The 17,070-nt window shown below is 46.8% G+C and overlaps 1 protein-coding gene across 1 annotated transcript in view; it reads right to left on the bottom strand.

The window, feature by feature from the left end:
* Positions 1-919: 919 nt before the first annotated feature.
* The window catches only part of LOC140195741 (WD repeat-containing protein 97-like), a 150,176-nt gene continuing 134,025 nt past the window's right edge, over positions 920-17,070 (bottom strand). Inside the window, exons 20-24 of the mRNA XM_072254446.1 lie at positions 7,933-8,083; positions 6,075-6,179; positions 5,768-5,979; positions 1,772-1,824; positions 920-1,333 (exon numbers count right to left, since the gene is read on the bottom strand). Coding sequence (XP_072110547.1) covers positions 1,134-1,333; positions 1,772-1,824; positions 5,768-5,979; positions 6,075-6,179; positions 7,933-8,083 — 721 coding nt within the window. The 3' untranslated portion in view covers positions 920-1,133. The remainder of the gene's footprint in view (positions 1,334-1,771; positions 1,825-5,767; positions 5,980-6,074; positions 6,180-7,932; positions 8,084-17,070) is intronic.

The raw sequence follows: 17,070 nt of genomic DNA, 5'->3' as shown, positions 1-17,070 counted from the left end.
TTTGGAAGGACAAACCAGAAGGCTACAGGGTTAATGATCGGTTACTTAAGAGTGTGGATGAACAGAGGGACCTTGGGGTTCAAATCCATACATCCCTCAAGGTCACTGCACAGGTTGATAGGATAGTTAAGAAGGCCTATGGGATGCTAGGCTTCATTAATAGGGGGATTGAGTTCAAGAGTAGAGAGGTCATGTTGCAACTCTACAAATCCCTGGTGAGACCATGCTTAGAGTATTGTGTTCAGTTCTGGTCACCTCATTATAGGAAGGATGTGGAAGCTATGGAGAGGGTGCAGAAGAGATTTACCAGGATGTTGCCTGGATTGGAAAACGAGTCTTCTGAGGCAAGGTCTTAGAGGGGACTTGATAGAGGCCTACAAGATTATGAGAGGCATAGATAGGGTGGATAGCCAGTACCTGTTTCCCAGGGCACAAACAGCAAACACCAGAGGGCATGTGTACAAAGTTAAGGGAGGGAAGTTTAAGGGAGACATCAGGTGTAAGTTTTTTTTACACAGAGGACTGTGGATGCCTGGAATGACTTGCCAGGGATGGTGGTGGAGACTAAAACATTAGGGGCATTTAAGAGCCTCTTGGACAGGCACATGGATGAAAGAAAAATAGAGGGTTACGGGGTAGTGTGGGTTTAGTACTTTTTTAAAAGAAACATATGGGTCAGCACAACATCGAAGGCTGAAGGGTCTTACGAGAGGGAGAGAAAGAGGGAGAGGAGAGATGGAATGGAATGGAGAGGACAGGAGAAGAGAGGAGGAATGGAATGGAGAGGAGAGGAATGGAATTCCTCTCTACTTCTCTTCTGGCCATCTACATCAGTCAGTGTCTGTCTCTCTCTAACACACACAGAACATCAGACACAGGAACACTGAACTTGTGATAAATTAGAATCTTTAATCTCCTGTGGTACACGTGCATAGGTATTGGGGGGGGGGTATACCGGTCCGAAGAGGGTGCACAGGTGTAGGGGGGTCTGCAGGAGCGATAGGTGGTGTATGTGCGAGGGGGGTGTACAGTTGTGAGGGAGCGTACATGCGAGGGGGGTGTACGGGTTGCAGCAGGGTGTGAGGCGTATTCAGATTCGGTGAGAAGGGTGATGGTGTGACTCAGGCTGAGGGTCAGCAGTAGGTGCCCACCAGTGAGTGCTCCAGGACGAAGTATTTCTGACCGGATCGCCGGAGGGTGAGGAGGCTGTGTGGAGGGAGCCGGTCAAGGGCCGAGGGGAAGGGGTTGAGGCTGACCTCTGACATGGGCAGCCTGATGACACGGCCTAGGGCAAAGGTCAGAGGTCGCAGCGGGAGGCGGCGCAGCTGCAGCTCTGTGGAACAGAGAGAGAGAGAGGGAGGAGTGGAGTTCATTGTCACACAGTAGAATACCTACATCACCCCCACTCAGTGACACCCACCTCCACCGTAACCAGTAATTCCCCAAACCACTGACCCTCCCCAACAGCGAGACCCACATCAACAAAAACTAGTAATCCCCCAAATCAGTGACCCTCACCGACAGCGAGACCCATGTCCACCGTAACCAGTAATTCCCCAAACCACTGACCCTCCCCCAACAGCGAGACCTATGTCCACCGTAACCAGTAATTCCCCAAACCAGTGACACCCTCACAGTGACCCTCCCCGACACCCAGACCCACATCCACAGTAGCCCCAACCCAGTGACCCTCCCACCTTGCAATGGGACCCAGTGGACATTGAACCCAGGGTGAGTGTCTTGAGCACTCACCTCCAGGGTAAGTACTTACTCTGTGATGGCACTGCCTCCTGCGTCTCCCCCAGCCTCATGATGGGTCGGTGCCTGCAGAAGGGGAGAAGCAGCCTTGGTTGACTGAGACCTACTGCGTGAGGAGGACTGCCATCCCAAGCTGGGACTGGCGAGGGCAGAATGGCCCACGTCTGCTCCTGTGTCTGACGGTTTCATGGAATCTGCTGGAAGTTCTCAGCAGGTCAGGCAGCATGTGTGGTGGGAAGTGACTGTCAAAGTCTTGTGAGCTCCCTCCATGAGGACTGAGTTCTGCAGAATTCCTCCACAAGGCTGTTGTTGGGATGGAGAGGAAAGGTGGTGACCTTCAGTAACCCTCGGGAGTTGGGCTGACACACCAATGGGGAAGATGAGTCAGTACAGCAGGAGTTGTACACCCCACCCCACCCCACCAGCTCTCCCACAGGGACAGGGCATCAGAGGCAGAGTCATATAGGAGCTCCCCTTCCACCGTATTTCATCTGCCCGCACAGCATTTTCTCTGTGACTGTAACACTTCAATTCTACGCTGTTCCCGTTTACACCGGGAGGCGCGGTAACGTAGCAGCGAACATTTCGCTTGATACCATCAGTGGCCCGTGTTGAACTCTGTCAGGAGTTTGTACGCTCTCCCCAGAACCATCCAGGTTTCCGCCCAAAGTCCCAAGACGTGTGGGTTAGGGTTAGTAAGTTGTGAGCGTGATGTGATGTGACACATGCAGGCTGCCCCCAGCACACCCTCGGAATGTGGACAACACATTTCACTCTCTGTTACAATGTACATGTGAAAAATAAAAATAATCCTTAAATCTTCAAGTCTCTATATCTTCCTGTGTTTATGCCTGGGTGCACACAATGAAAGCTTTCAGCGTATCTCAGTACACATCACAATAATAAACCTGCTACCAAGTGCTCATGGACACCCCCCCACTCCCAGATTTGGGAAGACATCACCATTCTTTCACCATCACTGAGTCTGGACTCTGCAGCTCCCCTCCCCACTAACACAGTGGGAGTACCTTCATCAGAAGGACTGTCGTGGGTCAAGGCTGTTCACCCTCCCTTACGACATTGAACAGTCCAGGTGAAGGACCTTTGGCCCACAAAATTGTGCTGAATTTATTAAATTAGTAGTTAAAACCTAACTAATATAGAAACATAGAAAACCTACAGCACAATACAGGCTCTTCGCCTCACAAAGTTGTACCGAGCATGTCCCTACCTTAAAAATTACTAGGCTTACCCATACACCTCTATTTTTCTAAGCTCCATGTACCTATATAAAAGTCTCTTAAAAGACCCTATCGTATCCTCCTCCACCACCATTGCTGGCAGCCCATTCCACGCACTCACCACTCTCTGAGTAAAAAAACTTACCCTGACATCTCCTTTGTACCTACTCCCAAACACCTTAAACCTGTGTCCTCTTGTGGCAACCATTTCAGCCCTGGGAAAAAGCCTCTGACTATCCACACGATCAATGCCTCTCATCCTCCGTCGCTCCAAGGAGAAAAGGCCGAGTTCACTCAACCTATTCTCATAAGGCATGCTCCCCAATCCAGGCAACATCCTTGTAAATCTCCTCTGCACCCTTTCTATGCCTTCCAATTCCTTCCTGCACAGAGGCAACCAGAAATGAGCACAGTGCTCCAAGTGGGGTCTGACCAGGGTCCTATGTAGCTGCAACATTTCCTCTCAGCTCCTAAATTCAATTCCATGATTGAGGAAGGCCAATACACCGTAAGTCTTCTAACTAAACGACACAATGTCCATATGCCACAATGCTCTGCATGCCCCAGGACCCACACCACCAGGTTCAGGAACAGGTATTACCCTTCACTCATCAGGCTCTTGAACCAGAGGGGATAACTTCACTCACCCCAACACTGAACTGTTCCCACAACCCATGGGCTCACTTTCAAGGGCTCTCCATCTCATGTTCTCAATATTTATTACTCATTCATTTATTTTTTGTTTTTATTGTTTCTTTGTATTTACTGTGAATGCCCACAGGAAAATAAATCACAGGGTGACATACAGTATGTGTGATTTGATAAGAAATTGACTTTGAACTTTGTGCCTTAAACACCACAGCTGTATCTGTCTCCCTCACCATCTCGGACAGCACATTCCAGGCACCCACCACTCTCTGTATAAAAAAACTTGCCCCTCACATCTCCTTTGAAATGATTATAAGACATTTCAGCCCTGGGTAAAAGGTGCCAGTCATATCTATGCCTCCCATAATCTTATAAACCTCTATCAGATCTCCCTCAGCCTCCATCACTCCAGAGAAAATAACCCAGGCTTGTCCAACCTCTCGTTTTAGCAGATCCAGCTGGTGTCCCGGCGAACCTCCTCTATACCCTGTCCAAAGCCCTCGACATTCTTCCTATAATGAGGTGACCATAACCGTATGCAGTACTCCAGATGAGGCCTAACCAGAGTTTTATAAAATGGCAGCATAGCTTTCTGACTTTGGGTCTCAGTGCTTCCACTAATAAAGACACGCATGCTCTGTGCCTTCGTTATCATCTTATCAAACTCTGCAGCCAATTTCAGGGAGCTGTGCACTTGCACCCCAAGGTCCATCTGCTCATTAACACTGTTGAAGGTCTTGCCACAAACTATGTACTTTCCTTTACATGTGATCTCCCAAAGTCAACAACTCACACTTGCCTGGATTAAACTCTATCTGCCATTTCTCTGCCCATATCTGTAACTGATCTGTATCCTTCTACAATCGTCTACACTGTCCTCACCACCAATCTTTGCATCGTCTGCAAGATTACCAACCCACCCATCCATATTTTCATCCAAGTCACTTATATACAATGCCTTGAAAATGTATTCAGCCCTCGCAATTATTTCTCAGTTAAACTGATCAAAATCTCTGTTTGTAATACTTGCTTATGTGAACAAAGTGTTGGGGGCTGAATACATTTGCGAGACACTGTGAATCACAAACAGCAGAATCCCTGCAGAACATCATTAGTCACAGATCTCAACCAGCATAAATCCTTTGATCAACACCCTCTTCTATTCTGCGGGCTAGCCAATTCTGCATCCAAGTGGCCAATTCCCCATGGATCCCATGCATCTTCATCTTCTGGACGAAGCTCTCACGAGGGAACTTATCAAACACCTTAGAGTCATAGAAAAGTACAGCACAGAAACAGGCACTTCAGCCCATCTATTCTGTGCCAAGCCATTTAAACTGCCTACTCCCTTCGACCTGTACCGGGACCAGAGCCCTCCATACCCCTACCATCCATGTAGCTATCCAAATGTACCTGTATGTACCTATCCAAATTTTTCTTAAACATTGAAATCGAGCACACGTGTACCACTTGTGCTATCAGCTCATTCCACACTCTCAAGACCCTCTGAGTGAAGAAGATTCCCCTCATGTCTCCCTTAAACTTCTCACCTTTCACCCTTAACCCATGACCTCTGGTTGTAGTCCCACCCAACCTCAGTGGAAAAAGCCTGCTTGCACTTACCCGATCTACAGCCCTCATCATCTTGTATCCCTCTATCAAATCTCCCCTCAATCATCTACATCCCAAGAAAAAAGTCCTAACCTATTTGGTCTTTCCCTCCAAAATGGGCAACATTCTTATAAATTTTCTCTGCACTCTTTCAATCTCAGTTACATCTTTCCTGTAGGCAGTTGAGCAAAACCGTGCACAGTACTCCATATTAGGCCCCATCAATATCTTAGACAATTTCAACATAACGTCCCATCTCATGTAGTCAAGATTTTGAGTTATGATGGCCAATGTGCCAAAAGCTTTCTTTACAACGCTATCTACATGTGACGCCACTTTCAATGAATTATGGACCTGTATTCCCAGATCCCTTTGCTCCACCACACTCCTCAGTGCCCTGCCGTTCACTGTGTAACACCAGCCCTTATCACGAGATCCACAAAGCAAGAGGCAGCTCCTTGTGAAGGCCATCCCTCCTCCCTCACTACCCCCACGCAGAGACTGCTAACCTGGTGATCTTTGGCAGGAAGAGTACAGCGTTCCTGACGTCCTGTCCCTCCTCCGGTTGCTGCTCGGACACCCTCAGCTCCTGCAGTTTCTGCTCCAACTGCAGTTCACAGAAGTAGTTGACGGCCTCTATGGGACGCAGTGAGTCCAGGGAGCTGGGCGTCTGGGGTGCAGGCAGGCGCAGCACAGATGCCTTCCCCTGTCTCTGTCTCACCTGTTGACAGGATTGCAAGATATAGGATTAACTCAAACTGCCCCCACCCAGGCGAGGGGATGGTAAGGGCACAAGGGCTCTGCTGCAGTACTCACACTGCTCCGGCCATGCCTGTCGGGGTCAGCACTGGAGGAGATGGGCAGAGTGGCATGCAGTGTGTTCCCAGCGTTAAGAGATCTGGCAGCACCTTGGATGTGTTCCTAGGGAAGGAAGAGCGCATTAACACCATCCCTTCCATGTTACCCATCCCATCAGTCCAGAAACCGTATCCACTCCACATTACCCATCCCATCAGACCAGAAACACCGTCCCTTCCACGTTACCCATCCCATCAGACCAGAAACCCCATCCTTCCCACATTACCCATCCCATCAGACCAGAAACCCCGTCCTTCCCACGCTACCCATCCCATCAGACCAGAAACACCATCCCTTCCACATTACCCATCCCATCAGACCAGAAACCCCATCCTTCCCACGCTACCCATCCCATCAGACCAGAAACACCATCCCTTCCACATTACCCATCCCATCAGACCAGAAACCCCATCCTTCCCACGTTACCCATTCCATCAGACCAGAAACACCGTCCTTTCCACGTTACCCATCCCATCAGACCAGAAACCCCATCCTTCCCACGATACCCATCCCATCAGACCAGAAAAAACCGTCCTTTCCACATTACCCATCCCATCAGACCAGAAACACCATCCCTTCCACGTTACCCATCCCATCAGACCAGAAACACCATCCCTTCCACATTACCCAACCCATCAGACCAGAAAAACCGTCCTTTCCACATTACCCATCCCATCAGACCAGAAACACCATCTCCTTCGTGTTATCCCTCCCATTGGACCAGAAACAATCACACAGCTCTGTCAAACTTCAGCTGAGTTTATGTCATCTGCATAACTCCATGTATGCACAGGTGCAATGAAAAACTTCCCTGCAGCAACACCAAACTGTCCAATGCATCACTGGCACCCTTCATCACCTGGGTAATGGGTAAAGGATAGATATACAGAAAGGTGCTGGAAAAAGGGCCAGTAACTTCATGAAGGTTCCTACCCACCCAGCATAGATGTTACCAGATCTGCTGAGTTCCCAGCATTTTGTTTCATGTTTGCAGCATCTGCAGGTTCTATGAGCAGCTCCACAACACACAGCTCCTCACAAATACCCGATAGTAACATGCCAGCCTATCCCTACCCTCGGACGTCACAACCGGTCGCTCACACCTGCCCTCGGACATCCCCACCGGTCAGTCACACCCGCCCTCAGACGCCCCCGCCAGCCGGTCACACCCGCCCGCCCTTGGACGTCCCCACTGGCCAGTCACATCCACCATCAACAGACGTCCCCACCGGTCAGTCACACCTACTCACGGACACCCCTCACACTCAATGTATCCTCACTAGTCTGTGACGCAAGACATAGGACATAGGGGCACAAATAGGCCATTCAGCCCATCGAGCCTGTTCTACCATTCCATCATAGCTGATTTATTATTCCTTTCCAACCCATTCTTCTGCCTCCTCCCGGCAATCTTTGACACCCTGACTAATCAAGAACATCCCAACCACCACTTTAAATATACCCGATGAATTGGCCTCTACAGCTGCCTGTGGCAAAGAATTCCACAGATTCACTATCCTCTGGCGAAAGAATTTCCTCCTCATCTCTGCACTAAATGGATAATTTTCTATTCTGAGGCTGTACCCTCTGGTCCGAGACTCCCCCACTATAGGAAACATCCTCTCTACAGCCACTGTATCCAATCCTTTTAATATTCTGCATGTTTCACCCACAGCAGACACACCATCAGTCAGTCACGCACACCCATGGACACCCCATCTGTCATTTGCAACTCCCCACCCACCCACTCAGTCGTGGTCACCCCCACCATGCAGTCGCAGTCAACCCACTCCCTCATTAATTGTGAACCAGGTACCTTGAACTGTTGCATCCAATGGTGGAGCCAGGCTCGGCTGACTTTGCGAAGTTCCTGGCGGTCTCTATCTTCCCAAGAGCTCAGCTCCATCTCCAGGTAGTTGTGGGGGTCCTGCAGACCCAGCTCATCCAGAATGGCTCTGACGGTGGTTCTGGAAAACAGGCGGACCTTGGGGGTTCAGCTCATTAGGGCAATGGACAACCTCTCTCCTGGTTCAGTTGTCCCTGGCCAGTCACAGCTCAGATGCTGAACCCACAAAGGCACCACCCCTACCTCTCGGTTCCCAGCACAATACCACCTGAGCACACTCTCTCCTCCAATGTAAAAGAGAGTCCTGTCTTCCTCTCTCTGCTGCTGATGAATCACGGCTAAAATCCAGTAAACACCTCCTTCGCTCCCTGCTCCTTATCACAATAGCTTCGTCCACCCCTCCTGGATCTCCACAGATGCTCCTGGCCCATCGACTTCCATAAGACCATAAGATACAGGTGCAGAGTTAGGCCATTTGACCCATCTCCACCCAGTCTTCCGCCTTCTCCTCTTATCCCTTCATACCCTGAACAATCAAGAATCTATCATCCTCTGCCATAAATACATATACAGACGTGGCTTCCACAGCTGCCTGTGGCAAGGAATTCCACAGATTAACCTCCCTCTGGCTAAAGAAATTTCTCCTTTCTAAAAGGATGCCCCTCTATTCTGAGGCTATGTCCTCTGACCTTAGTCATCCCCACCATAGGAAACGTCCTCTCCACACCCACTCTATCAAAGCCTTGCACAATTCGATAGGTTTCAATGAGGTCACCACTCATTCTTCTGAATTCTGGTGAATACAGGCCCAGAGCCATCAAACACACTTTGTATGACAGGCCACTCAATCCTGGAATCATTTTCGTGAACCTCCTTTGAACCCTCCCTAGTTTCAGCACAACCTTTCGAAGATAAGGGGCCCAAACCAGCTTACAAACTCCAAGTGAGGCCTCACCAGTGCTTTATAAAGTCTCAACATTACATCCTTGCTTTTATATTCTAGTCCTCTTGAAATAAATGCTAACATTGCATTTGCCTTCCTCACCACCGACTCAAACTACAAATTAACCTTTAAGGAATCCTGCACAAGGACTCCCAAATTCCTTTGCACCTCAGTTATTGTATTTCCTCTCCATTTAGAAAACAGTTAGCCTTTTCATTTCCTCTACCAAAGTGCATGACCATACACTTCTCAACACTATATTCCATCTGCCACTTCTTTGCCCATTTCCTAATCCATCCAAGTCCTCCTGTAGCATCTCTACTTCCTCAAAACTATCTGCTGCTCCACCTATTATCAAATCATCTGCAAACTTTGCAACAAAGCCATTAAATCCATTATCCAAATCATTGACATATAACGTAAAAAGAATTGGTCCCAACACAGACCCCTGTGGAACACAACTATTCACCAGCAGCCAACCAGAAAAGGCTTCACTCACAACACGCTGGAGGAACTCAGCAGGTCGGGCAGCATCCCTTTGTTCCCACTCTTTGCCTCCTGCCAATCAGCCACTACTTTATCCATGTTTGAATCTTTCCTATAATACTATGGGTTCATAACTTGTTAAGCAGCCTCATGTGTGGCACCTTGTCAAAGGTCTTCTGAAAATCCAAGTACACAACATCAACCGATTCTCCTTTGTCTATCCTGCTTCTTATTTCTTCAAAGACTTCAGACTTATCAGACAAGATTTTCTCTTGAGGAAACGATGCTGAATACAATCTATTTTATCATGTGCCTCTAAGTACCCTGAGACCTCATCCTTAATAATCAACTCCAACATCTTCCCAACCACTGAGGTCAGACTAACTGGCCTATAGTTTCCTGTCTTATGCCTCTCTTCCTTCTTGATGAGTGGAGTGAAATATGCAATTTTCAGTCTTCTGAAACCATTCCAGAATCTGGTGATTCTTGAAATACCATTACTAATGCCTCCACAGTCTCTTCAGCCACCTCTTTCAGAACCCTGGGATGTGGACCATCTGGTCTAGGTGACTTATTGAACTGCAGACCTTTCAGTTTCCCAAGAACCTTCTCTCTAGTTATGGTAACTTCACACACTTCATGCCCCCGACACCTGGAATTTCCACCATACTGCTAGCCTCTTCCACCGTGACAACTGAAGCAAAATACTAATTCAGTTCGTCCACCCTTTCCTTGTTCTCTCCAGCATCATTTTCAAGTGGTCCAATATCCACTCTTGCCTCTCTTTTACACTTTATGTATCTGAAAAACTTTTGGTATCCTCTTTAATATTATTGGCCAACTTACTTTTGTATTCCACCTTTACCTTCTTAAAGACTTTTTCGGTGCTTTCTGTTGGTTTTTAAAAGCGTCCCAATCCTCTAACTTCCCACTAATTTTTGCTCTATTATATGCCCTCTTTTTGGCTTTTATGTTGGCTTTGACTTCTCTTGTTAGCATTGGTTGCGTCATTTTTCCTTTAGAATACTTCTTCCTCTTTGGGATGTATATATCCTGTGTCTTCTAAATTGCTTCCAGAAACTCCACCCAATTGCTGCCGTGCCATCATCCCTGCCAGTGTTCTTTTCCAATCAATTCTGGCTAACTCCTTTCTCATGCCTCTGCAATTCCCTTTTCTCCACTGTAATACTGATACATCTGACTTGAGCTTCACCTTCTTAACTTTCAGGGTTAATTTGCTCATATTATGATCACTTACCCCTAAGGGTTCTTTTACCTTAAGCTCTCTAATCAATTCTGGTTCATTGTACGATGCCCAATCCAAAATAGCTGAACCCCCAGTGGGCTCAACCACAAGCTGCTCCAAAAAGCTATCTAAGCAACACACATAAAAGTTGCTGGTGAACACAGCAGGCCAGGCAGCATCTCTAGGAAGAGGTACAGTCGACGTTTCGGGCCGAGACCTTTCGTCAGGACGTACTGACCTCCATCTTGCTGAGGCACAGCAACAACTCATGGATACCTCCTCTTATTTACCCCTCGATCATGACCCCACTGAGAAGCACCAGGCCATTGTCAGTCCTGACGAAGGGTCTCGGCCTGAAACGTCGACTGTACCTCTTCCTAGAGATGCTGCCTGGCCTGCTGCATTCACCAGCAACTTTTATGTGTGTTGCTTGAAATTCCAGCATCTGCAGATTTCCTCGTGTTTGCGTCCAAAAAGCTATCTCATAGGCATGCTAGAAATTCCCCCTCCTGTAATCCAGCACCATCCTGATTATCCCAATCTACCTGCATATTGAATTCCCCCATGACTATTATAATATTGCCCCTTTGGTATGCATTTTCTATCTCCCATTGTAATTTGTAGACCACATCTTTACTACTGTTTGGGGGTCTGTATACAATTCTTTTTTTCTAGATTAGATTATGAGGACACGCAGTCCTCTTTTATTGTCATTTAGTAATGCATGCATTAAGAAATGATACAATATTTCCTCCGGTGTGATATCACAAAACACAGGACAGACCAAGACTGAAAAAACTAACAAAACCACATAATTATAACATATAGTTACAACAGTGCAACAATACCATAACTTGATGAAGAAGCCCATGAGCACAGTAAAGTTCAAAGTTTCTCAAATGTCCTACATCTCACGCAGACGGGAGAAGGAAGCAAAACTCTCCCTGCCATGTCGACCATAATCCGACTCTGAGTCATCCGAAAAATTCGAGCTCTGATCAGCTCTCCAACACCGAGTACTGAGCACCATCTCTGTCCGAACGATTCGACCTCAACCTTGGTCACCAACAGCAGGCAAAGCCGGAGATTTTGAGGCCTACCCTCCAAAAGATTCCCAACCACGTAGTAACGACAGCAGCGAACGAGCGTTTCAAAAATTTCTCCAGATGTTCCTCTGTGCTTTCACGTCCATTCTCCATCAAATCAGAATTGTCCACGGCCCCTATTTAACAGATACGATATCATTTTTCACCGGAGGGCTGCGCACGCGCGGCGCGCCGCTCTCTCTCCTCCTGCCAAGTACTTCCTTAGCTCTATCCACAATGATTCTACACATTCCGAACCTATGTCAGCTCTTTCTAATGACCTGATTTCGAATCACAATCAGGTTTATTATCACTGGCATGTGCTGTTATATGTTGGGGCGTGGCCAAGTGGTTAAGGTGTCGGTCTACTGATCTGAAGGTCGCCAGTTTGAGCCTCAGTTGAGTGTTGTGTCCTTGAACAAGGCACTTAACCACACATTGCTCTGCGATGACACCGGTGCCAAGCTGTATTGGCCCTAGTGCCCTTTCCTTGGGCAACACTGGTGGCATGGAGAGGGGAGATTTGCAGCATGGGCAACTGCCGGTCTTCCATACAACCTTGCCTAGGCCTGCGCCCTGGAAACCTTCCAAGGTGCAAATCCATGGTCTCACGAGACTAACGGATGCCTATATGTGTTGTGAAATGTGTTAACTTAGCAGCAGCAGTTCAATGCAATACATAATATAGAAGAAGAAGAAAAAAAACATAAATAAAATAAATAAAATAAATAAATAAACCAATTACAGTCATCGTGGTTATCCCTTGAGGTTGAGGATGAGGGTCTTCATTCCATAGATCTATTTATGGGCTCTCAAGTGGCTTATGAGTCCAATCTTGGCTTTGAAAGTTCTTCCGCATTCAGGGCAGGTAGTTCCAGATGGCAGATCGGGCTTTGGTTGTTGCTGCCTCTCTTTCCATTTCTTTCTCTTTTATTCTAATTCTGCACATCTGTTGGCTTCAAAAGTTGCTCTTCCTCCTCGGATGATGGCTTGCCAGAGTTTCCTGTCCTTGGCATTGGTTTCCCAATTGTTGATGTCGATGCTACATTTCTTCATGTTGGCTTTTAAGACGTCTTTGAATCTCTTGTGTTGTCCACCTCTTTTACGTTTGCCTTCTTTAAGCTGGGAGTAGAAGATTTTCAGCAGACGTTCGTCTTTCATCTGAACAACATGACCGCTCCATCTTAGTTGGTTCTTGATGACGTAGGCTTCAATGCTTGTTGTTTTTGCTTCATTTAGTACACTGACGTTGGTTCTTCTATCTTCCCACTGATATTTAGGATGTTTTGAAGACAGCGTTGACGGAACTTTTCAAGTGCCTTCAGATGTCGTCGGTATGTTGTCCAGGTTTCTGATGCATACAGAAGCGTTGGGATCACCACTGCTTTGTACACTAACATTTTGGTGTCTGTTCGGATGTCACAATCATGAAAGACTCTTGTTCGGAGGTGTCCAAAAGCTGTTCCAACGCATTTAAGATGATGTTGGATCTCGTCATTAAGGTCAACATTGGAGGAGAGGTGACTTCCAAGATATGGAAGTGGTCCACGTTTTCCAGGGTTGTTTCGCCAAGTTGAAATAATGGTTCTATCTGATTTGTCTCAATTGGTGACGGTTGGTAGATGATCTGAATCTTCTTGGAATTGATGGTAAGTCCATGCACAGTTGAAGGCAGTCAGAATCTGCTGTAGGTGGTTTTCTGAAAGAGCTGCAACACTGTTGTCATCTGCGTATTGGAACTCGATGAGGGAACTTGTGGATGCCTTCGTTTTGGATTTGAGACGGGCAAGATTGAAAAGTCTGCCATCTGTTCTGTAGACAATTTTGATTCCTGAGGGTAGGTCGTCCTTGATAATGTGGATGATTGTTGCAATGAAGCAGGTGAACAAAGTTGGGGCAATCACACATCCCTGTTTTACTCCTGATCTAACTGGAAAAGGCTCACAGTTACTGTTGCTGACCATGACTGTGGCAAGCATGCCATCGTGGAGGAGTCTCAGGATTCGAATGTACTTTTCAGGGCATCCATAGGTGGATAGGACATCCCATAGGAGCTCCCTTGATACCGAGTCGAAGGCTTTGGCGAGGTTGATAAGTGCCATGTACAAAGGTTAAAGTTGTTCACGACATTTTTCTTGTAGTTGTCACATTGTGAAGATCATGTCGATTGCTCCACGTGATGGTCTAGAACCGGCTTGTGTCTCCGGAAGGATCTTCTCAGCTAAAGGCTTGGGCCGGTTGTTCATGATGCGGGTGAGGATCTTTCCTGCTGTTGCTAACAGAGAAATTCCACGATAGTTTCTGCATTCGGATCGATCGCCTTTCCTTTTGTAGATAGTAATGATTGCTGAGTTTCTAAAGTCTGCTGGTACGTCTTCGTTTATCCAGATCTTGATGAGAAGTTGATACAGTAGATAATGAAGCGGGTTACCTCCAATTTTGTAGCCCTCGGCTGGTATTCCATCGAGTCCAGCGGCCTTGCTGTTTTTCCAGGTTTTGATGGCTTCCTCGACTTCCTTAAGTGTTTTGCTTTAGGAGTCATCAATGGGCTGGTTTGGAATGTTGTTAATCACATTCCTGTCAAATGAGACAGTTTGGTTTAGAAGATCTTCAAAGTGCTCCCTCCATCTAGAATTGATCTCAGCATTGCTCTTCAGGATGGTTGAACCATCTTTGCTTTTGAGAGGGGCTTGACCGTGAGCTTTAGTTGTGTTGAAAAAGCCTCGAGTGTTGTTGGCATCTGCTAGTTGTTGGATTTCCTGAGCTTTCTTCCTCCACCATTGGTTTTTCAGGTTTCGGGTGTTCTTCTGGACTGCAGCCTTGCATTCCTGATAGTGTTTCCTTTTGGTAGCCGATTGCTGGTCATTTTGTAAGGTGATGAAAGCTTTTCTCTTTTCGTCAATGAGTTGTTGGAGTAGTTTGTCATTATCATCGAACCAAACCTGGTGTTTTTCGTCTTGAACCCAATTGTTTCTTTGCAGGATATGATGATAGCATTCTTCAATTTGTTGAGGCAGTTGTTCTTGAAGATTTTTTTGGAACTTCTGTACATGGTGATGTCTTGAAGGATGTTAACATTGAATTTCTTAATAGTGTTCTGATTTTGGTGTTTCCTTTTGGGCCGAATCTTCATTCTCATGGTGAACGAGATGAGTTGATGGTCTGTCCAGCACTCGACAGCACCAGTAACAGCTCTTGTTATCAGTACATCTTATTGGTCCCGAGATCATACGATGATGTAGTCGATGAGGTGCCAGTGTTTGGAGCGTGGATGCTGCCAGGATTCTTTGTGCCTGTTTTTCTGGCTAAATAGGGTGTTTGTAATCACCAGGTTGTGTTCAGCACATTTGGTGAAGAGGAGTGTTCCATTGGCGCTGACCTTGCCAACTCCTTCCTTGCCTATTATTCCAGAGCCTATGATCTTTCCCGACTCTAGCATTGAAGTCTCCCAAGAGAATGATCTTGTCGTTGTTGGGAACAGAGGAAAGGACGTGGTCAAGTTGGGCGTAGAAGTTCATCTTTACTTCATCTTCAGCATCCAGAGTTGGAGCATAGGCACTGATGATGGTGGTGTGTTGGTTCTTGACAAGTTGGATTCGCAGAGTCATGAGACATTTGTTGATTCCCAGTGGTTGCTCTGTCAGCTTCTGAAGTAGGCTGTTTCGGATGGCAAAACCTACTCCATGGATCCTCAGTTGTTCAGGATCAACTTCTTTCCAGAAAAAGGTGTATTGACCTTGCTCTTCCTTTAGTTGCCCTTCTCCAGCTCTGCGGGTCTCACTCAGAGTAACAATGTCAAAGCTGAATTTTTGCAGTTCCTGAGCAACAAAGGCAGTTCTCTCTGGTTGGTCTGAGTTTGGGTTATCCATCAGAGTGCATATATTCCAGGTTCCAAATTTCATAGTTTCATTTCTCGATGTTTTTCGACCACATGATGGTGATCCCTCTGGACGCGGCTTTCCAGACAGAATGGGGTGAAGCAGACTATTTTTAGGGTACCTTTTCTAGCCCCTTCCCAGTTCAGGGTGAGCAGAGTGGATCCTAAATAGAGCTGCTGCTCAGATGTGAATACTGCTACCAAACAACTTTCCTGCTTCTGTCCAAAAGTTGAGCAACTGGATCAAGTATTCACCACTTTCGTGCCAGTCCTTGACTAGGAGCTTCCAGCCATCACATTGCCTGCTCCGTCGCCCTCCCCCAATCGCCAAAAGACTTGAAGAAGTGGCCCACAGAGCGAAGACACCTGTGCGTGCATTTGTTTAACGCGTACTTGTTGTTACATTCCAAGAAGCACACGATACTTCACAAATCAACCGATTCCAGTGGGTAGTGTCCAAAGCTTTAATGACCATTTAGGAATCGGATGGCAGTGGAGAAGAAGCTGTTCCTGAATCACTGAGTGTGTGCCTTCAGGCTCCTGTACCTCCTACCTGATGGTAACAGTGAGAAAAGGACATGACATATCTCACTCCTGTACACCCTCAAGTCAAGTCAACTCAAGTCACTTTTTATCGTCATTTCGACCATAACTGCTGGTACAGTACACAGTAAAAATGAGACAACGTTTTTCAGGACCATGGTGCTACATGAAACAATACAAAAACTACACTAAACTACTTAAAACAACACAAAAACTACACTAGACTACAGACCTACCCAGGTCTTGTCTCTGTCTGAGATTCTAGCAACAATGATTGTATCATCAGCGAATTGATAGATGGTATTTAAGCTATGCCTAGCCACACAATCATGGGAATAGAGAGAGTCGAGCAGTGGGCTAAGCACACACCCGAGGTGCGCCAGTGTTGATTGTCAGCAATGAGGATATGTTATCACCAATCCGCACAGATTGTGGTCTTCCGGTTAGGAAGTTGAGGATCCAGTTGCAGAGGGAGGTACAGAGGCCCAGGTTCTGTAACTTCTCAATCAGGATTGTGAGAATGATGGTATTAAATGCTGAGCTATAGTCGATGAATAGCATCTTGACATAGGTGTTTGTGTTGTCCAGGTGGTCTAAGGCCGTGTAGAGAGCCATTGAGATTGCATTTGCCGTTGACCTACTGTGGCGATAGGCAGATTGCAATGGGTCCAGGTCCTTGCTGAGGCAGGAGTTCAGTCTAGTCGTGACCAACCTCTCAAAGCACTTCATCACTGTAGATATGAGTGCTACCAGGCGATGGTCATTAAGGCAGCTCACATTATTCTTCTTAGGCACTGGCATAATTGTTGCCTTTTTGAAGCAAGTGGGAACTTCTGCCCATAGCAGTGAGAAGTTGAAAATGTCCTTGAGTACTCTCACCAGTTAGATGGCACAAGCTTTCAGAGCCTTACCAGGTATTCCTTCAGGA

The sequence above is a fragment of the Mobula birostris genome, chromosome 3 (assembly GCF_030028105.1).
Source record: "Mobula birostris isolate sMobBir1 chromosome 3, sMobBir1.hap1, whole genome shotgun sequence".
NCBI classification, from domain to species: Eukaryota; Metazoa; Chordata; class Chondrichthyes; order Myliobatiformes; family Myliobatidae; genus Mobula; species Mobula birostris.
Note: the sequence above shows the minus strand (reverse complement) of the source record. Positions and strands in the feature narration are given on the sequence as shown.